General features: G+C 39.7%; 1 protein-coding gene across 2 annotated transcripts in view; it reads left to right on the top strand.

Moving 5' to 3' along the window:
- LOC149317571 (angiopoietin-1) overlaps nt 1-26,762 on the top strand; it is a 187,630-nt gene that overhangs the window by 94,268 nt on the left and 66,600 nt on the right. Inside the window, exons 2-3 of one of the 2 annotated variants that reach the window (XM_089518935.1) lie at nt 7,579-7,734; nt 14,310-14,431. In XM_089518935.1, coding sequence (XP_089375061.1) covers nt 7,579-7,734; nt 14,310-14,431 — 278 coding nt within the window. Of the gene's footprint in view, nt 1-7,578; nt 7,735-14,309; nt 14,432-26,762 lie in introns of those variants that run through there. The other variant, XM_089518936.1, reaches the window with a different exon arrangement.

Here is a 26,762-nt window from a genome sequence, read left to right as displayed (position 1 = left end):
AACTTCCCAGAGGCTCCATTTAGATGACAAATTATGTTCTGATGAAGCTAGAACATGCTTGGAGTGCTAATAGTGTATATCTGATGGCAATTTAACTACATTATGTGTACATTGCTATTTTACATGCTGCAACATGTATGCCAAAGACCATATAGTTCATCTCATCTCATCTAGTTTCTCTCATATAAATCCACCCCATGGATTAGAACAGAAATTCCCAAGATTCTGTGACAATTTTGTGGAACCATTATAAACTTTTTATTATCAATAATAATAATAATAATAATAATAGTAATAACATTTTTATTTGTATTTTCCTGCCTCTCCCAGGTGGATCAAAGTGGTATTACAGTCGAGAAAAAACAACAGTATACAAGAATAAAACATATAATATTCATCGTTAAAAACAGTTTAAAAACAATACAATCATCCTAAATAGAAGAGTGGGGTGAAATCCTTACAAAGAATTGGGTGGGTAGGCTTGCCGGAAGAGATCCGTCTTAACTGCCCTCTTGAAAGCCTCCAAGAAGGTAATAAGATGGATCTCTTCCGGAAGGTTATTCCATAGTTTAGGAGACACCGAAGTAAAAGTTCTTTGGGAGGTTGAAACCAATCTAGTTGAATGCACCTTCAACAGATTTTTCCCGGAAGTTCTAAGAGTGTGGGGCGGACTATATAGGGAGAGGCGTTTCTCTATAGGGCTTTATAGGTAATAATCAACATCTTGTATTGTGCTCGGAAGCTGATGGGTAGCCAATGAAGATCTTTCAAAATAGGTGTTATATGGTTAAATTTTGAAAAACCAGTAACTAATCTGGCTGCTGCGTTTTGTACCAATTGAAGCTTCTGAACTTGGTACAAGGGTAGCCCCATGTAGAGCACATTACAGAAATCAAGGAGAGAGATTCCCAGTGCATGTACCACTGCTTCAAGGTCCTTTCGGTCCAGGTAGGGATGCAGTTGGCATATCAACCGAAGTTGGTACCAAGCACTCCTGGCTATCGCATCTACTTGAGATGACAATTGTAGTGATGAGTCCAGGAGTACTCCCAAGCTGCAAACTTTGTCCGTTAGGGGAAGTGTGGCCCCATCCAGGTCAGAGTGACTAATTTCATTCCCAAGACCTGAGGGACCTATCGCTAGTACCTCCGTTTTCTCTGGATTCAACCTGAGTTTGTTTTTTCTCGTCCAGTCCATTACTGACCTTAGGCACGCATCCAGAGGAGAGATGCCATCCCTAGTCACTGCACCTATTATCCCAATAGGTAAGAAATTTTACAACTGAATCTTATTTTTAATTTGAAGGAGCAGTTTCATATTTACGTGTAGTGGCTACAACTGGTTTTTTCTCCCCATTCCTGGAAATTGTATGCAGTTAGGAGTCAATGTTTTCACAGACAAGCACTTGTCCAAGGACCACCACATTGCAAAACCCTGTTGGCAATGTAAATGGATGGCTGCTGCTGGTGTTGGTCATTTTAATAAAATAATTTAAAGAAACAGATTTACAATGCCATACATTGTAATACTATACAGTCAGACCCCATATTACCCAAGGGATCTGTTTCAGGACCCTTTCTGTAATAAATTTAGAATGCTATTTTTCCCCCCTTAAAGGAATGACTAAGTGTTCTATCTAGGCTTGTTCTAGGTCCTCCAGTGCAGTCCTATGGTATGCTTCCACCAGACATTGATCATAAACCTGTGCTGGAGGACCAGAAATTCCAAGGGAGAACACTTCCATAGGCATTTCTAGCCCTCCAGCATGACTTTATGATCAACTTTCAGCAAAAGCATACCATAAAATCACACTGGAGAATGTATGAATCTAGAAAATGCCTAGAGAAAACTTTTTCTTTTTTTCTTTCTTCTCTCTTCTTTTTTGCTTTTTTTGGTTGTATATAACTGAAACTGGGCAATACAAGCTCATGTAATACAGAGTCTAAGGGTCAGTAAACTTTAATATTCCAATGTGATTCAAATAAAAATACATTTTTATAGTAGCCTGATGAAGACCTTCTTTTGCTCTTTGACAGTATGTTAAATTAAGTGAGTTTGGCTGTCCTCCAGATATGTAGGGCTAGATTCAACAATGTCATTCTGCTGAGAGAACTGAGGAAGAAAATGTTTTCCCTTTCTTCTGTAAATTTTCCCCTACACATACATTCATGATTTGCTGTGGAAAACTAGGAAACTGTGAAACAGATTTTTCAGGGAGTGTGAAAGATTGTGAGAGTTGGAGGAAAGAAGAGGCAGAAAATCCCATTGTACTAATGTATTAATCATAGGAGTTTATCACACGGGGAAAATTTGAAGTTTAAAAGGGTCAAAACCCATGGATATCCACCATATTGAGCACAATTGCGCAAATGGTTTTCAGACACCATTATGCGCAAACTGCTTAGAATCAGACAAGAAAGTGACATGAACCAGGAAATAAATATTTTTGGGAAAATATTGGAAATTCATTTCCATCTCATTCACAAATTTTATTTATTTATTTATTTATTTATTTATTTTACACAATTGCTGTAGTGTGAAAGCTATTTGTGGTTTATTCATGGGATTCTCCCTGTTTTTGTGTTTGTTGCCAGTTTTCCCATGGTTCGTTGGGGCGAGTTTGCTTCCAGTGCTGCGAAATAAGTAAAATAAGTACCCACCCTTCTTCATAACCAGAGCTCTTAAAACAAACAGCTGATGCAAGAGCATCAAGAGAGAGAGGAGAGGAGAGTGAATTCTGAGTCCTGGGATGCTCCTCTCTCTCTCAGTCTCTGTGTGTCTTCTGCTTCAGCCTCAGCGATTCCCAAACTGCCCCCTTTAAGGGATTTTGGACTTCAGCTCCCCGAATCCCAGGCTATTGGCCAACATGGCTGAGATTTTTAGGAGCTGAAGTCCAAAATCCCTAAAAGGTCACAGTTTGGGAATCATTTCATCCTTCTCTCTTAGCCAGAACTCTTAAAGAAACAGCTACTGAGACAAAGGCAGGGACAGAGCAAGTGAGATAGAGAAAAGGTTGAGTTCCCCCTCGGTCTTTCCTGTGTATGTCTGTCTGTCTCCAGGATCAGACCACACAGCCAGAGTTCTTAAAATAACAGCTGCTGAGGAAGGCAGGGATGCACACACACACACACACACACACACACACACACACACACACACAGAGATTTGTTGTGGTCTGCGTGTGAAAATCATTTGTACGTTTGATCACTTTTTTGGGATGATCATTATCGGGATGGAGGCACATTTAGTCCCGTCATGTGAAAACCATTTGCACAATTGTGGATTCTGCACAGGATAACGGCACTTTGCATATGAAAACCATTTGCACAATTGTGAGTTAATAACAGGTTCTTACCATTTTAAACTTCCAATTTTTCCCTGTGCAATAAACTCCTTAGTGCAAACATAGGATTTAACCCCTAGGTTTTACATTTTTCTTACAAAATAATGTAAGCAAAAATATGATTGAAATCTTACATGTGAAAACACTATAAATAATTTATAGTTTGCCTGATTAAACAAGCCAACCAGTCACTTTCCATGTCTCTAATACCTTACTGGCATTACCTTCATGGAAGTGCAACCAAAAATGTGTTGGATACTTTTGAATTCTTTCATAAAAATTATTCCATCTTCCATGTATTTAAATGACCTTCTTCAAGGCAATAACAAAGGTAACAGTGCATAGGGCCACATTGCCTGGGCTGATTAAACAAGCTGTAAAGTCCAAAGAAATAGTATCAAAATAGCAATAGCAAAAGTAACTCTTACATCTGCAAATGCTCTGGAGATCCTGGCTTCTCGTCAACAATGTCTATATGTTCTTCACCAGAGCAGTCACTCAGGTCTCCTGGCAGTTTATACCATGACGTCTTATGACATCTTCTGTGTCCTTATTACATGAGACTCAGAGATCAAAGTTCCCCTCCATTGAGAAAAAGACATGCACATGTGAAGGAAGAAGCCATCAAAGACAGAACTGTTTAGCCGAAATGCAAAATATCCAGACTATCTGAATTCATACTCAACACTTTCCTCTTGATTTGTTATTTATTCATTTATTTATTAATGGGAAGTGTTTTTTTAAAAAATTCCTGAGCTCCACCATAAATATCTCCTAGAATGCCTTTCATATAATCAATAAAAGCAAGGCATTCCCAAAGAGAGAATACAAAAGGAAATGGGTATGGGGAGGAGAGACGGGCAAAGCAGAGAGTCTTTCAGCTTGGATTGAATGCCCTGGCTTGCCAACTTCATTTCACAGTTATAGTCTGTTGTAATGGCTGTCATGGAGACAGTCTTTCAGCAGGACCTGTGAAATGGTCCAGTTTCCATACTCATCATGCTCTAATGCAGTCACGTTATACAATTATTATTATTATTATTATTATTATTATTTGTATCCCGCCGCTCTGAGAACAATCAGGGCGGCTAACAAAGTTAAAAATACAGAACATATAAAATCCCTAATACCCTCCCCTCCTTAAAAAAGTATTAAATCCAATGCAGAATTAAAAAAATACAAGTTAAAAACTGACCAGAAGGTCAACAACATCACATCAGCAAAACAATCAATGGAAGCAGCAGTATCTTACTGCCAGACGTTTTTCTGAGGCCAGCTTCTCTATTCTGGGAAGGCCTGCCGGAAGAGATCCGTCTTAACAGCCTTTTTAAAGCTGTCTAAGAATGTAAGTAGATGGATCTCATCCGGCAGGCCATTCCATAATCTGGGGGCGACGATGGAAAATGCCTTCTGGGAGGTAGCCGAGAGCCTAGATTTTTGTGGCTGAAGTAGGCTCCTCCCAGAGGAGTGGAGTGCGCGGGGAGGATTGTAGGGGAGAAGGCGGTCCCAAAGATAGTTTGGACCCAAGCCATTTAGGGCTTTAAAGGTGATAATCAACACCTTGTACTGGGGCCGGAAGCTAATGGGCAGCCAGTGGAGGAACTTTAGAACCAGGGTAATATGGTCCCTCCTGGATGTTCCAGAAATTACTCTGGCTGTCATATTCTGTACTAGTTGCAGTTTCCGGACCAAGCACGAGGGTAGCCCCATGTAGAGCGCATTACAGAAGTCTAGACATGAGGTTACCAGCGCGTGCACAACAGTCTCAAGATCCCTTACATCCAGAAAAGGTCGCAGCTGGTGTATCAGCCGAAGCTGATAACAGGTGCTTCTGACTGTCGCATTTACCTGGTTTGACATCAGGAGTGATGAGTCAAGGAGCACCCCCAGACTGCGAACGCAGTCCTTGACGAGAGTGTGACCCTGTCCAGGACCGGAGGTTGCAACCTAATTCTTGGTTTCAGGGCCGCTACCGTGAGCACCATTGACTTGTGTACACTTCAAGGGTTGTTGTTGTTATGCACCTTCAAGTAAATTACAATTTATGATGACCCTATCCTAAAGGGGCTTCTTGGCAAAAAAAAATATTCAGAGAGGTTGCCTTCCTCTAAAGCTGAGAGAGTATGACTTGACCAAGGCCACTCATTGAGTTTCCATGGCTCAGCAGTGGTTCAAAATCTGGCCTCCTGGAGTCCTAGTCCAATGCTAAAACCACCACAACATGCTGGCTCTCTTTAAAGCTGGTAGCTGGGTTAACCACCACCACCACCAGCAGCAGCAGCAGCAGCAGCAGAAGCAGAAGCAAAAGCAGCAGCAAGAAGTCTTGAGGCACCTGAAGTTGATTCTCACTATTTGGAAAGCTGGTACTCATACAAGTCAATACCACAAAGAGGCCTGTGGCATCTGGAGGACTAAAATGTTTTAATTGGCATAAGCTTCCATGGGCTATAGTATCCATTAGATGCATCTGATGAAGTAGGCTGGAGTCTACAAAGGCAAGATTAACGCTGAAAGACAATTAATCCAACACCCACATATGGAGTCTAGCTATGAAAGAAGCACACTTATCTTCTTTTTATAGATTACTTGCTCAAACATAGGGCCTAATGGAGGACCTTTTTTAGATATAAATTTCATATTGATATTTTGACTTTATAATCTATACAGTTTTCATTCGCAATTACGGAAATGTGATGAAACATTCCGGTTGTGTGTGTGTGTAATTTTCAGTGGGGATTTTAGTGAGGAATTATTTGATATGTTACATCAGCATCATTTTTTAGAAATACAACCAAGCCCCATGCAGTTAAAATGTCATCTACTTAATCTTATTTAGGGAATAATTACTTCCATATCCCTGCCACTGGAAATACAATTCAGTTTCTCTTTTGGTGGTATTCTGCCATTGCATGTTTTTGCTCTGTTTCTATTTCTGGGCTTTTCAGAACTGTACATTCACTTCTCAATTGAGGTTTGCCACCTCAATAAATAAACTAATAACTCTTCAAAAATAGTATAATGCATTTTCCAGCCATCACTTGAAGTTCTATTGGTAGTCCCCAAGGTAACATTAAAGGCCAAGGGAAAGGTAAAAGTTCATTTGGACCCGACTGACTTTATTATATGGCTCATCACCTAGCTTGTTATATCAGCTGTTGTGTAAAAGTTTGCTGAATGATTTACAAGGAAAATTGCATTGAACTTGTTTTTTTCCAGACTAAAAATATTGATTTCCAAATGCAAAAGCATGGGAAAGGAAGTCAGAACAATATCGATCAAACTTGTTGCAGCAAAACAAACATAAATAATTAAAATAAAAAATCAGACCCAAATAACTGGGCAAATTGCATGTCCCAGTAATTCTGATGGAATGACTCCAAATGGAATGTTATCAACGTTTGCAATAATTAATGGGAATGTAATTGTAAAGTAATAAAAGATTCCTTTAATTCCTTTAATGAGTCACATTATGGTTACAAGGAACCTCACCATTTAGATGGCTTTTCTACCAAATAGAAGTATCATTTAGCTCTCTGCTAAGATTTTAGGAACTATCATGCAACTATTTTAGTTGCTTTTGAATAACAAAAGTGAAGAGTTACTTTACAGCATACCTGTGACATTAATTACTTTGAGAGTATTGATACTGTTATTTTATTTGATTACTTTTGAAAAATTAGGGGCTGTTAAAATGGTTGCTTTAATCTTTTCTGAGATTTATCTCCATCTTTGTTTACTTGTTATTGGTACCTTAGATATGGTTGCCAAGTGGTCTTCTGTCTATCTTTTTTCTCACCATACCCAAGCTCACAAGATTGCTTTGAACATAAAGTGGTGAAAATTTATGCACAATATATATTCATTCTTGCATTGCCAATAGTAAGGAATTATGGGAGCTGTAGCCAGAACATCTGAATGGCCAAATGTTCCGTATAGTTTTCTTATTAATATCTAACCATCCTCCTTTGACAGATCCTGAGAAATGTCTAGTGGACCATTTCTAGTTGAAGCTCTTAGGTCTGTTGTGGATTTCTCTTCATGCATTTTATTATGCTTGTGTTTTATAATATAAATTTAATGTGCTATTTTTATTGTGTTATATTTTTATATTTCCTCTGTTTTCCTGTAGCATTGATTGGAGATTCCCTTTGAAGTACAAAAAATGTCTTACAAAAATGTTAATATAATGAAAATAAAATGATTTAAACCATGTTCTTTCTATTCCATATCCATAGCTTGAGAATTACATTGTGGAAAACATGAAATCAGAGATGGCTCAGATGCAGCAGAATGCTGTCCAAAACCATACAGCCACCATGTTGGAAATAGGAACCAGCCTTCTCAGCCAGACTGCAGAACAGACAAGAAAGCTCACGGATGTTGAAACACAGGTAAGTTTTTCATTATTAGATTCAACAATATAGGTTTGAGAAAAAAACTATATTAAAAAGTGTAGTTGGAAAGTAGAAAAGATTGAAAAACATATTTTTCCATCATCCTGGGTTGATGAGAACCTTTGCAATTTGGCTCCTATTCTGCACAAAAATCACACAGAATTGTTTTGCAAAGAAAACATTTATTATTATTATTATTATTATTATTATTATTATTATTATTTTGTACAGCAAACAGCATTCTCTGCACAGGAAATGCTGACCAGAATGCTGTTGCCATGTTGCATTTTCATACAGGGACTTAGATGTGCAGGTACTTGAATTGCAAATATGCACAATGTCTGTATTAAGTAAAGGGCTGATGCTTTGTAACTACATAGCAGAGCCAGCAAAGGTACTGATACACAACTGAACACTGACAAAGAGGTTCTGGTTTACATTAGTTACTTATCTTCTTAATTCAGTAATTGGGGGCCTGAACAGACAGGCCAAAATAAAGCTGCTTCAAGTCACTTTGGAGGTATGCTGTTTAAATGATGCATGCATCCTAAGAGGCCAGAAGCCATGTCAAAGCTACGGTCCAGTCCTAAGGAGTGGAGCATGGCTTTGGTGTGACTTCTGGCTTCTTAAGATGTGTGTGTCATTTAAACAGCATAACTCCAAAGTGACTTGAAGCAGCTTTATTTTGGCCTGTCTGTTCAGGCCATTTCTTAGTGTCACAGAATCATAGAATAGAATCATATAATCACAGAGCTGGAGGAGACCACAAGGGCCATCCAGTCCAACCCACTGCCATGCAGGAAATCACAATCAAAGCACTGACAGATGGCCATCCAGCCTCTGTTTAAAGATCTCCAGAGAAGGAGACTCCACCACAGGGACTGGACTGTCCCTGCTGTTCTTCCTTGTCATCTTTGATAAGGGAGAGAGCTTCAAACTAATTTTAGAGCTGCAAGCTCACAGAATGGTCCCTAGTTTCCCTACTTCTATGTGTGACATTCCTCTAACTGCCTACCTGCTGTGTATGTGAAGTCTACCTGCTGTGTATGTGAAGTGACGTCCTCTGTAGAAACTTCCTGTGTTTTTTTCCCATCCAGGACTATTCATTCCATTCTCTCCAGGAAAATCTTTTGCTCCCTAATATGCTGAAGAGTCTTTACCTGGGCCTCCAGCTGCTGGACCCTCTCTTCCAATAGGGCTACCAACTTGCACTTGGTGCAGGTGAAGTTACCTACATCCATAAGCAAGAAGATAAATATCTGACAACTGTTGCAGGTGACAGCAGCAGTTCCCTCACTGTCCATACTGAGAAGTCTAAAGTGGTCAGTGAAACAGGACTTTGGGCTTCCCCCTCCACGCAAGTCTCTGACTCACTTGCTCTGATCAAAAGACCCCCAATTAGCCCAACAGTTGAAAATTAATGGAGAACCCTCAAACACAGCTCCCCAGTTTCCTTCTGCTCCATGCTCCAAGTCTTCCCGGACTGTGAGATTTCTCTTCCAGAGGTTTCTCTCTCCTCCTCCTGTGTAGGAAAAAGTCAAGTGCATGCAGATTTATTTTGTGTGAAAGGACATACAGAATTCCAACCACTGTTATTGGTGGAAATGCCGTTTCTTGTACAGAAAATGCTGTTTTCTGTGCAAAAACATAGTGTGTGAATTTTCCCAATAATAAGTTCCAATTTATTGGTGAGCCAGCTTGGTGTAGTGGTTTGAGCATTGGGCTATGACTCTGAAAACTAGGGTTTGAATCCTTGCTTGGCCACAGAAACTCACTGGGTGACTTTGGACATGTCACACTCTCTCAGCTTCAAAGGATGTCAATGGCAAACCCCGTCTGAAAAAAACTGCCTAGAAAACCCCATGATAGGCTCATCTTAACAGTGCCATAAGTCAGAAACAACGTGCAAGCACAAAAACAAGTTCCAGCTACAGCATTTTCTGCACATAAACCTAATTTTCAGCATATTAGTTACTGCTCAGAAAATGTTGTTTCTAGAACATAAAATGTTGTTTTCTGCCCCCCAATATCATCTGCAAATTTCTGACAGAATAAGTCCCAAACTGTGAACAGTGCAAGCAGAATCATAGCTAAAAGTTGTATTGTTTTACTGTATCAGTGCAATAAAACAGCAGAGGTGCAAAAGTGTGTGCATATCTACAATGGAAAAGTCTAGCACTGATTTACTAAAACAATAAAACTTTAAAAAATGAATTTCAAAAGATTTTTCCTGCCCATTTACTTTATTTACAAATGAACCATCTGAAAATTCAAACATCTAAGAGATCATGTGGTAAATTCTTGTCATAAAACATAAAGCATAAATTAAAGGAGCTGAGAAATCAGCAATTTGTATATTTAGCGCACCATGATGAATGATGAATGATTGTCACATTCCTAACCATAGCACTATAACTATGGAGTATGAAAAGGGTTCAGGCTGACCAAGAGATCATCTTGTTGCTTTCCCTCCTGACTACTGCTTTTAATCCCTAGAAAATTCCTTTCAGTGTTTCTGTATTTTCCAAAGATTCATAAAAAGAACTATCCACTGCAGAAAAGACATGTTAAGTAACCTCTTCCCTTTGGAATATGCTGTCCTTGGAATTAAGACATATGCCAACAACTGTGATCTTTATATGCATTCTAAGCACGTTTCTTGTAAATCTCGATTTGCCCACTCATTGTTCTCGTTATTGTAATTCTTCCTCTTCCTCCTCCTGCTCCTCCTCCTTTCTTCTTCTTGCTCTTCTTCCCGTTCCTCTTCGTCTTTTTTAATTGAACAACTGTTCAGCTGCTTCCTCTTTATTTTATTTTGTTGTGTTTTGTTTTTTGTATTTTTCAGTGCTCTGCTAAATTCATTTATTAAACAGTATATAAATTGACTAAATAAATATGTAAACAAATAATGAACATATTGGAGGAAACACCATGCCAAATTCATATTTTATGGTAAACATCATATGAAAATTAAATGCACATTGTTGTGCTTTTAAAATAATAATAATAATAATAATAATAACAACAATAATAGTAATAATCACAAACTGATGTAGAAATTGGTTGAGAATCCAGTTTGCAACTTATGTTGAACAAAATTCATTTGCACATTTTATGCAAAATAAGTGTCTAACAAGAGCATTTTCTGTTTTCTGTGCAAAAATAAAATGCAAAGATTACCCATTTTATCCTGAATAAATCTCAAACTGATGCACGTTGGGCACTCCTGTTGCACTCCAGTACTTCCTAGATAGTAACCAGAGTGCCCTGATGTGCGTTGGTATCCATTACATATCAAAGCTGTGACATATCAGTCACTCCATGGGCCACCATTGCACAGTGATCATTATATGCTGTAATTCCACAGCAGCCCTATATGGATAAGGATATTGGGGTGAAGCAGATGGCCATTAAAGAGCAGCCTCCAGCCACTCTGGCAGCGATCAGGCTGGAACCGCTGTGACTGCATGGCCTGCTCCCAAAGCAGGTTGCTACCACAGTACCAAACTACACTGGTCAGGAGTCAATCCAAATCTACTCTTTTTAGGGACAACTTTTAGCCCCCTAGCATGACTTCAGTGCAGCTTCTGGCTACTTTGGGGCCATGCCTCATCTAAACCCATCCCCCAGCCAGAAGCTGCTGTATTTGGCCCATGCATTTCAGGCAATAGTGAATCTACTCTGTTCTCCACACATGTACATCCACTTATGAAGGTATAACTCCCATGCTGAATTCCAGCCATAAGCATACTGTACTACTCCCAAAGTGATTAAAGGTGATTTGGGAAGGTAGTATGGCTTAAAGGTTTTGGCTACAGCTTAATAGGAACCCAGCGGCACCTATACAGGAGCTTTAAGTAGTCTAGAAAATATCTGTTTGCTAATGCCAGTGCCTGTTTGGAACTCATCATAGACAGAGCCTGGAGTGAGAGATAACTCCCCAAAATTACCATCTCAGCTTTGGATATATCTCCCTTGGTATTAATTCCCTGAAACTCCTTTTTTCCTTTGACTTTTATCTCTATTTGCAGTTCAAAATCCCTCACCATTCCTTTTCCTTTCTTTTGCAGTTTCAAGCATATGATATCTAGCAGTTGCTGTACACCTCAGACTATATCTCTAAAACAAATGTATGAATGTATGTAATTATTCCTTTGGCCAGTTAGTTGCAGTAGTAGAGTGTTTGAAATATAATGAATGTGTGTGAGTGTGTGCCTGTGTGTATTCATTCAAGTCTGGAACCATGTTTACAGTATACTTTCACAAAATGATTACTTAAATTCATATCAACATATAGGATAACCAGATTGGTTACACAAGAAAGAACAATTAATTTAGTCTAGCTAGAGATAATATACACATGGTGATGACAATATAGTCTTAGTCAAGCTCTCAGCTTCTCAGTTTTCCATAGAAGGGCTAATAAAAGTTTCACTTAAGATGACTTTAGCTTGTAGGTAATGGAATATGAGTGCAAGAAATCCCTGGAACAAAAATCATATATTTGGGGACTTATGTCATAACCGAGATTAGAGGCTATGCTATATATTTGCTTTGTACTGGCGGGGGGGGGGGCACATAATGGGGTGAACTCACCCATCATAATTAGTAAGGGAGTCTCTGTTCTTATATAACTGGAATGGCTGCTCATTCCCCATGCTGTAATCATGGGATCATGTTGTTCAGTGTAGAGCATATTTTTAATTTCATAGGGGCATCCCACAACTGGAGAGCAATATTAGATCATATGCTTGATGGAAGTCTGCACCAAAAATAAGGATCCTATATAAAGTTTCTCCTCCACTCTTTAATCATATTTCTGATGCTATCTGGAAATGAGAAGTAAGAAAAATACAATAGAAATAAATATTTCTATAAGAAATTGAATTAATCAAGCTACTCTTTCTTATCCTTACTTGAGACTTAAAATCCTTTGGATTCCTGTCAAAAAGAGTCTTTAATCCTTATGTTCTGCAGCAACTCTACCTTGGGATAAGAGTGCTCACTTTGCAATATCACACATGTATCATGACTGGCAGACAGAGACATGCTGATCAGTCAATGTCACATGAAGTATATGTAAACCTTTCAAGACACAAATTAGAAGGCTGAACTAGAACATGCAGTAAATAAATGAATATAATGGATGTGGCTATCAAATTAACCTGCAGCACTCTATCACCATAATAAATGCATTTTTTATGTGTGCACTGAAAAGGATTTAGGATTATACTGAAAAATATATAATGGACATGCAATAAATATGTATTTACAATTTTCTGTCAGGCAATCTATTGGTGTGGCCTGTTCATGTTCAACTCTGCCTTGCTTGTTTCCTTGCCATGTGGTATAGAGATGGCAACTAGTATAGAAACTTAAGGGAGCTTTTGTTTTCTTTCCATTCTGTCTGATGGTTCAAGGATGGCCCTAACATTAGGTAGAGTAGAAAAAGGAAGAGGAAGAATCTTGCCCTTTGCTGCAGACTGCAAATCCCCCAAATACTGCAAAAATCCCCCAGGAGGCTGAAAGCAACTGAGATTAGAAACACACACACACAGAAGAGGAATGTAGATTTATTTCTATGGAGGTACACAATATCTGAGGGTATGAGACTGCTATAAATAAACTCAGACCAAACATAGCAAAAGTGATACCATGGGATAATGGTATATTGGAAGTTCTGTTTACAGAACAGTAGCTGGGGAACAGGTTGCCTTGTGCTTGAATTTAAATTACCCTGGCAAGCTTTTTAGGTAAGGACACTTTTTACAGAAGAACAATAGAAATTTTATGTTCTTTGCTCTAGCAACTGAAAGAAAACTTCAGACTACTGTTTCTCTGTTTTACAGTGCTGATGTTCTTTATATCAAAGCTGGGAAATGCATGATCTTTCAGATGTTACTGAACCTCAATTCCCATCAGCCCTAGCCAGTCTGAACAATGGTGAGGCATGATGAGAGTTAGAGGACCAAGTCTCCTCTACTCTTGCTTTATATAGAATCATAAAGGAGGAAGAGACCTCAAGGGCCATCCAGTCAAATGCCCTGCCGTGCAGGAATACACAATCAAAGCACTCTGGGCAAATGGCCATCCAATTTAAAAACAACCTCTGAGGCAGCATGCTTTATTGTCAAACACCTCTTACCACCAGGAAGTTCTTCCTAGTGTTTAGGTAGAATCTCTTTTCCTATAGCTTGAATCCATTGAGCCATGTTCTAGTTTCTGGAGCAGCAGAAAACAAGCTTACTCCATCCTCAATATGACATTCATTCAGATATTAAAACATGACTATCATATCATCCCTTAACCTCTTCTTCAGGCTAAACATACCCAGATCCCTAAGTCACTCCTCATTAATCTTGGCTTCTAGATCACACTGGTTCCTTAATTATAATTCTCATTTGTAGAGATTAAATGGATCATTCTTTTTCTGGTCAACATTTTGCATGTGTTCATTCATAAATCTATCCCATTTCCTCACTGGTCTTTTTTGTGGGGAGGGGAGGGAAATCCACACAGACATACATATTTATTGCAAAGTCGAACTTTGATATATTGTTTGCCTCTTTCAGGTGCTAAATCAGACATCTCGACTAGAAATTCAGTTACTGGAAAATTCACTGTCTACTTACAAGTTGGAGAAACAACTGCTGCAACAAACACATGAAATCCTGAAAATCCATGAGAAAAACAGGTCAGTGCAAAATTATAGGTCATGTAATGTCTATTGAGCTCACCATTAATAGAATCATAGAGTTATATAGTTGGAGTGGCTATCTAGTCCAACCCCCTGCCATGCAAGAATATACAACTAAAGCACTCTGGAAAGATTACTATCCAACCCTTCTTTAATAGCGTAGAATTAAAAACATAAGAAGAACCATGTGAGTCCAACATTCTGTTCACAGACTGATCAGTCAATTTTCCATTCAAACCCTACCAGAAGGACACAGGTGCAAGTATACTGGAGCTATTATATATAGCCATCCTGACTAGTAGTTGTCAACATCATAGCTCTCTCTGTCATGTTAAAGTTAAGCTTACTTAACCATAATGCAGCCATGTTGGGAGCATGAGTGTGTGAGCAGCTGCAGAGGATTGTTGTGTGTGAAGCAAGGTTATACAGCTGCCTGGTACTCAGTAGGAAAGGAATGTGGAAGGGAAAAGGGAGATGAACCCAGAGGGGATTATAGAAATGAAACCTAGGGGTTATTCACACTGTGAAAATAATCCAGGATGAATCTGGGTTGAATCTTTGTTGTTCACATGCATCCCGAATGCACTCAATTCACTTTTGGGAGGGGCTGCCAAACACCCACTTAACCAGGGATAATCGGTACCAGTTTTTTTTTCTGAGTTTTTAAAAAAGATTTGCATCATCAGCAGTGTGAATAATGATCCGAATAGACTCGGGATTGAACTCTGCATGCCTGGCTGCATTTTTCTCCTCCAATGAGGGGAGGCAAAGACTCTCTTTCTCTTGTTTCCCCTTCCCCCCACTGTCTCTTGGCACCTAACGGCTTCAGGGAGCACTGGGAGACATTGCCCACCACCGCTGCTCTCTCGAGAGACCCAGCTAGGGAAGTTTCTCCTAGGGGTCGCTGGCACCCTTGTTAGGGAGGTACAGGGCTGGTGAGCGTAGAAAATGGAGAGATGCAAAGATATGTGATTCTGATCAAAAAATAGTGAGAATAACAAACCTGGAGCACATGAGTTGGCTTATTCACATCATCCCACTTTAAAAAAAAAAAAAGACATCGGAATGCCTCCTTAGTTTGTTAAATAAGGTCTGGCAAAGGATGTGCTGTTGTGCTGATCTTTCCAATAATCTCTTTCTGGTTTCATCCATAAGGTGTGTTCTTTGAGGGCATTACAATAGCCTTTGATAGCCTTGTCCTAGTTTATGTGCTTTGTGAAGAAGAACTTGAATCTCTGGTTGAGTATGCTTGGTTACTGCTGCTTTAAAGAACAAATGAAAGTCTATTTGAAGTGCCGAAAGAGCCCACCTTCCTGCCATGCTGGCTTTGTGCCAGGAAGGCATTTCTTTATTTATATTCCAGTGCTTTCACTTATTCTTTTTGTTTGTTTGTTTTTCTCCTAGAATGAGTTGGAATTAGAAAGCCCTCATGCCACATCATTTGTAAAAAACTATTTTCTAGAAGTAAATTGCCACATGTTTTGAGGAGAAGTTATCAAATAACTTCAGCCTCGAGGCCCAAATACCTTTGAGGAACCACTTTACAGTTCACTAGACTGTAGCTAGAGGGTGGCTTTCTGAAAGTCAACTATTTAACATTGGAAAGTCTGTGCAGTTGTGGATTATCACTCAGTATTAAGCAAATGCACTGTTTGATGGGGGTTTGACCCACATGCACATTCCTAGTTGCAAGATGGAGTGTCTTCTTGTGAAAAGCAAAGTATTGATCCCCACCCCCTTGTCTCTTTCTGAAGAGCCTCCTACTGTCAGTGCAATCCTGACTCAAAGATGCACTGGTTATAGGAATTTGGTATAAGGCAGAAGGCTCTTTCACAAGCAGATTTTCATCTTCTGTTGGTAGAAACATTTTTGTAGAAAAGATCTAAGGTGCCAGCTGATTTCAGAGCTTTGCTGACAGGACAATCTACCCGATGAACTGCTTTGCTGGCAAAAATGATTCAGGGCAGCTTCATCTGGCCTACTGTTAGTTCTCCAAGCCCATTATAATTCCAATATTTTTTTTAAAAAAATTGCAAACCCCCTGGGATTGGCATGAGACAATCTAGTTTTCTATTAGAAGGAATAATATGTGGTCTGATTAAGAGTGTTGGATATGTAACTAAATAGCATCTATTCAACAGACCATTATCTAGTGCAAAGACTGTTATTATCTTAACAAAATAGTTTGTTGCATTTAGAAGCAGGGGGTACCATAAGAAAGGCACAAACAGAAAAATGAAATTAGATATTGTTATGTAGCCCATATTCATCTCAATGACTCACTAAGACTGGTCTGGACTGCTTTTTGTGTTTTTTGAAAGCAGTTCATGTTCATTTCTTGGACAACTTCTCAGCTCTTCCCCCCACGCCTGTTTGTAAAAGATGCATAATTTCCCTAGAGGATCCAGAAACAGCTTCATCCTTTAAAATAGTGAGCTAGCTTCAGCTGAGTTTGCATGGATTCAAGAGAGCTTTTAAGAATGTTTCACATGAGGATCATTTCATTTTATAGAATCTGAATTTCCATGGATTGCTCTTAGGAAATGAGAAGACAATTCACACAGATTATCATCTGATTCCTAAAGACAAATGTATCTTCTTGCACTTTACTTCTAGTTAACTAGTAGTTATCTTGATCATTTGTAAGCCACCTTAAAGCCCTTCAAAGTGATTAGAAATGTTACATTTGGTGGTTTCAACTCTCAGAATCCTCCTCCATTATCATGACCAGTGGTCATATTGGCAGGAGATTTTGGAAGCTGTATTATTTTTTAAAAAATTGATTCTTCTATATGACATTACTGCAGCATGAGAGCAACTGGACTACTTTTTGATGACTCCCAACTCTTGCTATAACATGTGGAAACAGAACAGTGTATTTTCTGGATGGTGGTTGGAAAACGACAATTAAGGCAGTTGAGAGTGAGAAGGTCTGAGGGAGAGCAAGGCCTTGGCCCATGGGCTTGTTTTTCATTAGGAAGTTAGGGTTGGGGTACGTTTGGCTGAAATGATTATTTTGTAACAAGGGAGTTTGCTTCCATATAATCCGCCCCGCACCCTCAGGTCTTCTGGGAGGAATCTATTGCAGCCTTTAAAAACCAGACTAACTGCTACCTCCCAGAGGGCCTTCTCTGCAATTGTTCCCAAACTATGGAACGGTCTGCCAGACAAGATCCGTCAAATTGCCAGCTTAGACAGCTTTTAAAAAGCTGTCAAGACGGATCTCTTCCAGCAGGCCTTTCCTGAATAAAAGTGCCTGGCCACAGAATGGCTGCCCCCCACATCATGTATCAGCCCACCTCTCTGTCCTAACTGTATTTTTTATTGTGTTTTTAACAGATGTTTTAATTGTAACTTGTTTAATCCTGTTTTAAGGGGGGGAATTTGGGATATAAATTTGTAAATGTGGATTTTAACGTGTTGTAAGCCGCTTTGATTGTCCTGTCATAGAAAAGCAGGATATAAATAAAAGTTTTATTATTTATTTATTTATTTATAAATCCGAAACATGACCGGAGTGGAATGAAAGGTGGCAGGAAGAGAACGGAATGGGGAAAGAACACATATTACCGCATGGGAGATTACTACCGGTGCCGACGGAAGTCCCCAATCTGTAACCCCTCCATCCCACAGCAGCCGATTTTCAAGAACAATTCGGAACAGTTACTGAAAATCAGCTGCTGTGGGACATATGAGTAATGAATGGGGGACTTCTGGTGGCATCGGCAGCATCAAGAGGAAATTATTAGCATGTTAATCTGTGTGTTGGTCTATTGTTGAATGGCAAGGCCTCAAGGTGGGAGGATATGCGAGGAGGATGTGTATGTATTTAATTAATGATCCATTGTCTGTTGGGAGGGCTCCTGACACTTGGTGATATTCATTTGCATGTGCTGCATATTGATTTTGATGTTTTTCAGGACTGGTAGCCAAACTTTGTTTACTCTTCTTTCCTGTTGAAGTTGTGCATGTGTTTGTGGATTTCAATGGCCTCCCTGTGCATTCTGGCCTGATAGTTGTTGGCATGGTCCAGAATTTCAGTGATTTCAAACAGCATTTTATGCCCAGGTTAGTTTATAACGTGTTCTGCTACTGCTGATTTTTCTGGCTGGCTCAGTCTGCAGTGTCTCTTGTGTTCCTTGATTCTCATTTGAAAACTGCATTTGGTGGTCCCTATGTAGACCTTTCTGTAGCTGCACAGTATGTGATAGACTCCTGCGGCCATGAAAAGGTCTATCCTGTCCTTCAGTGAGTGCAGCATTTGCTGGATTTTCTTGGTCAGTTATTCATTTGGAGGTTGTGTTTCCTCATCAGTTTCACTATTCTGTCTGTGACTCCTTTGTTGTATGATAAAAATACCTTACGTTTGGGTAGATGTTTGTCTTCACTCCTCTGGTTTTTCTGGGTCTGGCAGCCCTTCTGATGTCAGAGCTGGAACAGCCATTTTTATCAGGGGGGAAGAAATATCTTTTGAGGAATGTTGGTTAAACTGTTATTTCAAATACTCAAAACACAGGTGAAAGGAGAAATTATGTATGTCATTCCCACCTCATATTTGTTCACTTAGAAAGTTGTGCAACCATTGGATGGAAGAAGATGTTGCTTTGCCCACATGGCTCCAAGCATTCAGCTCCTAATGAAGTGTGTATGAAGAAGCTATGTGAAAGTAGCCCTGCATTGTTAGGACAAAGTATGAAGGGCCCTTTGGGTATATGTGAATGCTGCTTTTGTGGGAAGACAGAACAGGGAACTGGAAAAAATGTGCTGAAAACTAGACCCTTTTAAGCTAATGCGTTCTCTCAAGTTTCATTCCCATATTATTGAATTACCTGCGAGACCATTGCGAAGCATCAGTGTCAAAGTGGGAATGTGTGTGGCTTTTTAACCCACTGACCTACTGATTACATTATTGACCTACCAATTATCGGCTTAGGGATAAGTATTTATTTAGAATGTGCAGGAGGCAGAGATCCACATAAGCGATAGTGGGTACATTTAATATTTTAGACTTATTTATGTATCTTAACAATGTGTCATGGTGTTAAGATATGTGTGGCAATAAATAAACATGCCCTGCCTTGACCTATCAGCAGCTACATTGACTTTCACACTGACATGGTCTGTAGTATGATGAAATAGGTTAAGCTTATATGTGGTAAGAAAAGAAAACCCTTTAAAAAACCACACCTACATTTATATGTTGCAGTTAAGGAAGGATGCAGAGGCAGAGGCAAGATCCAGAAAGCAGAATAAAGCATAGTATATTAAAGATAGACTGCATTGATCATGAAAAATTATGGAATGCTCTTAAAGAAATGGGAGTCCCACTACACTTGATTGTCCTGATGACAAACCTGTACTTAGTATAAGAGGCTACTTATGGAAAGAGTAACAGAATATGGAGAAACTAAGTGGTCCCCAATTGGCAAAGGGGTGAGACAAGGTTGCATTCTGTCACCCTACCTGTTCAACTTGTATGCAGAAAAGATCATATGCAGAACAGGTTCAGATCCAAAGGAAGGTGGAGTGAAGATAGGAGGAACAACCAATATCAACAACCTAGGATATGCAGATGACACCATACTACTAGCAGAAAGCAACAAAGTCTTGGAACAATTGCTAGAGTCAACAAAGAAAATGCTAAGGTAGGCTTAATGCTGAACTTTAAGAAAACAAAAATAATGACTATGGAAAATTTACATGATTTTAATTTAGATTCTGAAGAAATGGAAACAGCAAAAGCGTTCCCCTACTTTGGCTCAACCATTGATCAGAACAGAGAATACAGTTAAGAAATCAGAAGACTAGGACTGGGAAGGGCAGCTGTGAAAGAACGATACAAGATCCTAAAGTGCAAAGACATAAAACTGAACACTAAAATTAGAATAGCCCAAGTAATTGTATTTCCCATCACTATGTGTGGATGTGAGAGCTAGACAGTGAAGAAGACTGACAGAAGGAGAATCAACTCATTTAAGATGTGATCTCTTCAAACTCTACGATTCTATGATTCTATGAGATATGGTGCTGACAAAGGGTGCTGAGGATACAGTGGATGGCCAAAAAGACAAACAGGTCCTTGAACAGATCAGTCCTGAATTCACACTGGAAGCCAAGATGATCAAACTGAGACTGTTATAATTCTTGAGAAGGAATTACTCATTAGAAAAGTTGATAATGCTAGGAGAGGTGGAAGGCAGAAGAAAGAGAGGGAGACCACAGACTAGATGGATAGGCTCAATCAAGTCACAGCCCTGGATCTGCAGGACTTGAACAGAGCTGTTGAGGACAAGGGGTCCTGGAGGGTTCTCACTCACAGGGTCACCATGAGTTGAAGTTGACTCAAAGGCAGTTAACAACAACAACAACATTAAGGAAATATGCAGAGGTAGATGAACTGGAAAGATTGTGCTTTCTGGTTTGGAATCTCACAAACTGAAACATCTGTTTTTTTTAATGTCAGTACTGAAGCAAGATGTTACTTTCATTAAGTGATTGAACTGGAACAACGAGATTAACATGTTCAGCTATTCACAAGCTCTTTTATTGGCCAAAGAAAAAGCAGCTTAGACTGTAACTCCTTAACTGCTTAATTTGGAACATTTTAATATGGAGTGATTTAGAGCTGCTTGTTCCTAAGGATTCTTCTGATAATTGTCTGCATCCAATATTTAGAGGCTGGAAAAATAACTGGCCATATTAGCCATGGGATTAAGGGTTTTCCAAGTTTTTCCAAAATGCTATAACCTGTTGGTGTTTCCAGAGTGATACTGGCACATTTGCAGGTCATCATATACCATTTTTTAAAAAAACACAATCCAGATGTTTTTGAGCCTCTGTGTGTTTTTGTTGTTTTGGTAATACTAAGGTAGAACTACAATGGGGTTTTCTTTGAAAGTCATGTTTGGATGGGGTTAGCCATTGCCTTTCTCTGGGGCTGAGAAAGTGTGTCATGCTAACTCAGTGGTTTTCATGGCCAAGGAAAGATTCAAACCCTATCTCAAAGAGTCTAGTCTGACAGTCAAACCATTACACCACAATGGTGCTGAAACCTCTGTGTATGTGGAGTCTAATGCAGTTTTTAGTCTCCCACGTTCCATTGCAGATTATGAAAGCAAAGCAGTACATAGGTTCATATATCAAATCACAGTAGAAAAAGAATTTTCATATGGATGTACTGTCACATGACATCATATTTACTTTTTTGAGTGCTGGAGATATGATCAATGTGCATATTTCAGCCACATCAGAACCATGCAGGTTGAGTTTCTTCATCTGTATTGCAGTTGGGTGAACTTTTAGGCCAGAGGAAACATTGAAAATCCATATTTTTCAAAGTCCAGTGTAAGAATATGCCTCTTCCTCCTCCTTATCTTTATTAAAACCAAAGTACAAGTCTACCTTCTTCTCTCAAACACATTTGAACTTTCAAACTGAAACATTCTTCCAGTGTTTCAGGCAAGGTCTGGATTGGATTAACAGATCAACCCCATACCTTGGAAGGAAATTATCCGAATCAAACCTTCCCTCCCTCAAGGAGCATCATCAATACTGTCTCCAGGCTCTACTTCATCACCTTTTTCACAGAAGCTGCTACTGGAATTCATCATATTGACCTTCCTGTTGGTCTGCCTAACCTCATCCAAAGGGTGAGGTTTATGAGCAGGGGGCTATATATACTTCTGCTGCTCTGTCCTGCTGGTTTACATCCTGGCAAATTTCATGCATCGTTTCTTGAGTGGAAAATTGATTTCAGGCCTCATTAAGATCAATATACTAGACAACATTATGTAACATCATTAGATTTGAGACAAATGTCCTTTTTGTCATAATGGGCTGGGTAAGTAATAGCTCTTTAGTTTTGCTGTCTAAATAAAAATTTATTGAATGGTTTAATTTATTTTATTTATATGCTACTGTTTCTCACTGTGGACCCCAAAGTGGTTCACAACTTAGATTTTAAAAAGTATAGATAAAATACCATGATCATAATGAAACTTTTTTTAAAAATCTTATGATAACCAGAATTAATGTAAAGCAATTCAAAACCATTTAAAAAGGCGAATAAAATTACAGCACACACACCCTCTTTTGAAGACTTTTCTGCAACAACCACTTAATCTCCAGATGCTTGCTTAAATAAAGTTATTTGATGTCTAACCATGAATAATGAGACGAGACACAGAAAGTTGGGTTAAATAAGGACCACTTTGTTTGACCAATATCCTATTTAAGTTACTTGGAACTGAAAGGAACAAGAGAGGGAACAACCTGATGTAGGTTCAGCTGGGGCCAGAGACTGCCTCTTCAGCCTTCCCTTGGGTGAAACACCTGAGCCCTGTGGACAATCCCATAGTTGGTTTGCTCCCTGGCTTTCCACTTTATAGAAGATAAACCAAGAGTACTCCTACCCAAGTCAGAGGACTTTATGTCAGAGCAAAATCCCCAGGACAGCCTCAAGGGTAATCTCCTTCTCTACCTCCACCCCTGGTCCCTGGACCTATAGAGGCTGTTCAGCAAAAGTGTGCCAAGGAGGGTGTAACAACATCCACCTGAGTTTGTATCCCTGCTCCTTGATCTGCTTTCTGACTGGCCACCAAACCTTTTGTCTTGTGTGGAATAAGCTTCTATCTGTTTACTTTTATCCAGTCCACTATTGAAAACAGATCTCCCTTTATTACCAAAAAAGCTCTCTTAGAATTTGATGGAAATGAGAGAAAGAGTTGAATGTCTTCAACATAGTGGCAACCCCAAATTCAAAAATCCCATACAACCTCTCCCAGTGGATTCAATGATATCTTAAAAACTTCATGGGGCAAATCTGAGTCCTGAAGGAATACACAGGGCAATGAACAGTGACTCAAAATGGAATCCTCCAGCACTACCATCCAAGCTTGCCCCTTCAACAATGACCACAGCCACTGTAAAACAGAGAAATGGCCCTGAATAAAACCATGACCATTGATACTGGATGATACTGAAAGGTCCAGAAGAAACAATATGAACATACTCCCCTTGTCTAGCTCATGGTGTATGCTATTCACCAAAGTGATCAAAGCCATCTCCATCCCATTATTGAGCCTTTAGCCAAATTGAAATAAATCTAAATAACATATCTCATTCAGAAACACCTGGAGCTGGGTGGCCACCACACGTTCCAGAACCTTCTTGTGCCTTCAGTGGCAATCCCTGGTTTGCAGGTGAATAATGTGCAAAACACTAGGGGCTGTAAATCAGCTAAAATTTCCACTACATTAACAGTATACAATCCGCACTTGCCTTACACAGGGGATCCATTCTGGACCCCCTTCCCCCCAAGTAAGGCAAAAAATGCATATGCTTGAGCCCCATTAGATATAATGGGGCTCGTGCACACTGTGCGGCCATGTGCTGTGGGGACCTGCACCATTCCCCTGTTCTCCTAGTGGCTTCCATGTAAGCTGGAAGCCGCCTATAATGAGGCCGCGTATGGCACGGGCTCACTGTATTTATCAAACAGAAAAGTGGAGTTTGTCATAAGAACAAAACAAAAGGCAGTGATCAAAGGCAGTGCCCTGCAAAAGAGTTCCAGAGTTTCCACAAACAAATGATGAATTGTGAAGTCAAAGGCTTCATGGTCAGCAATCATAGTTTTTTGTGGCTTGTTTGGGCTATGTGGCCATGTTAGAGCAGAGTTTATTCCTGACGTTTTGCCAGCATCTGTGGCTGGTGTCTTCAGAGAAGACATTTCACCAGCATCTGAGATGCCAACCACAGATGCTGGTGAAACATCAGGAATAAACTCTTCTAGAACATGGCCACGTAGCCTGAAAAACCCACAAAAAACTATAAATGATGAATTGCATTCACTTTCAGAGAACATAAATATATGCAACATAGCAAAGATTAGGCTGTCTCTGAATGTGCACAGAGTTTCACTGGGACACCAATCCTAACATGGATAGAAGGGGGAGATGAAGGGGTGGATTATGTTCTGTCTTGTAAACTCTGCTATCACAGGATAGGTTTTGAAAGAAGGTTCACCAGGCTTTTTAGTCTGATAGATTGTGGGGTGGGGTGAGAGTCCTTTTCCTTCCCTACCTGAGGACTTTAAGGTTGAGGGGGCAGCCCCACACTGGTGGAAGGACATCCCCATTGCATTCTAATTCCCCAGCTGTCCAAATGGGTTAAGATTTCTCTACAAGGCTTTGTTGTGAGACCCTTTGAATTTTTCCCACACAAAATCTTATAATAACAGACATACAAAGGCATAAAATAACTGGCCTTAAAGATTTCAACTTGCTGGAAAAGACACGAATAAGTCTCAACAATAGACTCCTTTTTACATTGGTGTTCTCTCTCTTTCAGTTTGGCATTACAGTCTTCTCTCTAAATATAGGGTTGAGGTTCCATATTGAGGTCTCAGAGGAAACTCCTTGCTCTACAGTTAAATAAAGCAGAAATGAAATTAGTGGCCTGGCCACTATTGGTGAGTGATCACCATGTTTCTGGGGATTTTACCAGTTGTAAGTTTGGAGACCACTCTGACAGCTTCTATATGATTTTCATTGTTATATAGAAAAGTATCTCTTTGCAGGGAGTATGATTAAAGCATTGCATATATGGCATGTTTCCTATATCAAGCTACCGATTCCATAGTAAACATAAAAACATATTTGTAAAACTATAAAGGGGGCACATCTAAACAACTAACTTTGTTATTAGCACATCTTTCTGCTACATGAAGTTTGACATGCCTTTCAAAAATATAAAGATGTGTTGTTGCTAAAGCAGTAAAACATTTATAAGCATCATCTCACTACCAGGGAAGTCCTAAACACCACAATCTTTGTCTCTGTCCCCTCAAGATGTGGGCAGCTTTGCTGTTAATATCACTCATGTAACTGTCTCCTCACTAGAAATAAATTTATTGTTTGGTAAAGAAATGTGTAGAAGGAAGCAAAGAAGACAGCAAACCACACTAGAAATCAGATTACATACATACATACATACCCCCTAGGAAGCATCACATTACAGATATATTTCTTTGACAGGCACACCAACTATAAACTCATGCTGTTTCTGTGAGCATCCAGTTTGAATAGTTGCCCCTTGGCCTTCATTGTTCTGTTAATAATGCTGAGAACATGGCACAATCCCTCTACTCCCAGAGGTTGGAGTCATAATTATTGGCAGTCCACATACTTTGTGGGCAGAAAGTCCTAGCTTCAATCTCAATTTATTTTTAAAGGAAATTTGGGGACCAGGTTTAGGGAACCCTGAGACTTTGGAAAAAATAGCGAGTATGTTCCTCACAAGTTAAAATGGACATCTGAATTGCTTATGGGGATCGCGCTGCATACAGTCACATACAGAAGGGGTGCCAACATAAAAAAAAGATTCTATGCACAAGCTAAAAGATACAGGTTCTTCTTTGAAAGATATCCAGAACAAATCAGAATGCCTTACTGCCTGGGGGAATCATTATGTGCATATGTAATGTGTGAATAAAAATTCTTAACAAGAGTGGAAAGGGCGGCAGATAGACAGATGACAGGATGAGCATGATGGAATGAGGAGAGGCCCATCTGTGATTTACATATGTGCTCTGGAATTGGTGCAGCACAGATGCTAAGCTGCAGCTGGCAGACATATTGCATGTATTTCTCATTTTACTACTGTTAACCTCAGAAGTGTGGGTAATTCATCCTTTCAATAAAGACTGGAATTAATATGAGATAGCCTGGAAAACATAATGAATATGGACTTAGTGAAGAATTCAATTCCTACTGAACTGCAGCTCCAAGAATCTATAAAGATTCTTTTAGTTTTTTATGACTGTTCAACAAGAATAATTTCTCATAGCAGATAAAACAAATGAACTAGGAAAAGGATTAGGTATATACAACAGCCACTAAGAATGCATTTAGATGGCTGGGGAGGTGGGATGGTCACTCAGGCGGGATACAGATCACCCATTTGGGGTGGCCTGCACCCACCTCTTTCCCCGACGGATCGGGGCCTGAGCAGCCACAGCAGCAGCCACAGAGGCCCCGATCTGCTACTTCTCCAGGCCTTGGGGAAGCGGCAAAACACCGCTTCCCCGTGGCCTGGAAAGGGGTGTCCTTGGGGCTTCATGCCCCAAGGACACCCCGACAGTGGCGGGGAAAGAGAGAAATGGGCTGTTCAGCCCCTTTTTGTTCTGTATCACTGGCGCAGCCATTTAAAGGCTGCGCCAGTGATGCATGGGGTGAAAAGGAGCACCGTTTTGGAGCTCATTCCCACAACGCTGAAAGGGTGCAGCTCTGCAGCATCGTGGGGATGTCACGCCCATGCCACACCATTTAGA

This window comes from Sceloporus occidentalis, unplaced genomic scaffold (assembly GCF_023333645.1).
Source record: "Sceloporus occidentalis isolate IW3139 unplaced genomic scaffold, rSceOcc1.0.p SCAF_3, whole genome shotgun sequence".
In the NCBI taxonomy this organism is placed as follows: domain Eukaryota; kingdom Metazoa; phylum Chordata; class Lepidosauria; order Squamata; family Phrynosomatidae; genus Sceloporus; species Sceloporus occidentalis.
The sequence above is the reverse complement of the archived record's forward strand: the minus strand, read 5'-3'. Positions and strand labels throughout refer to the sequence as shown.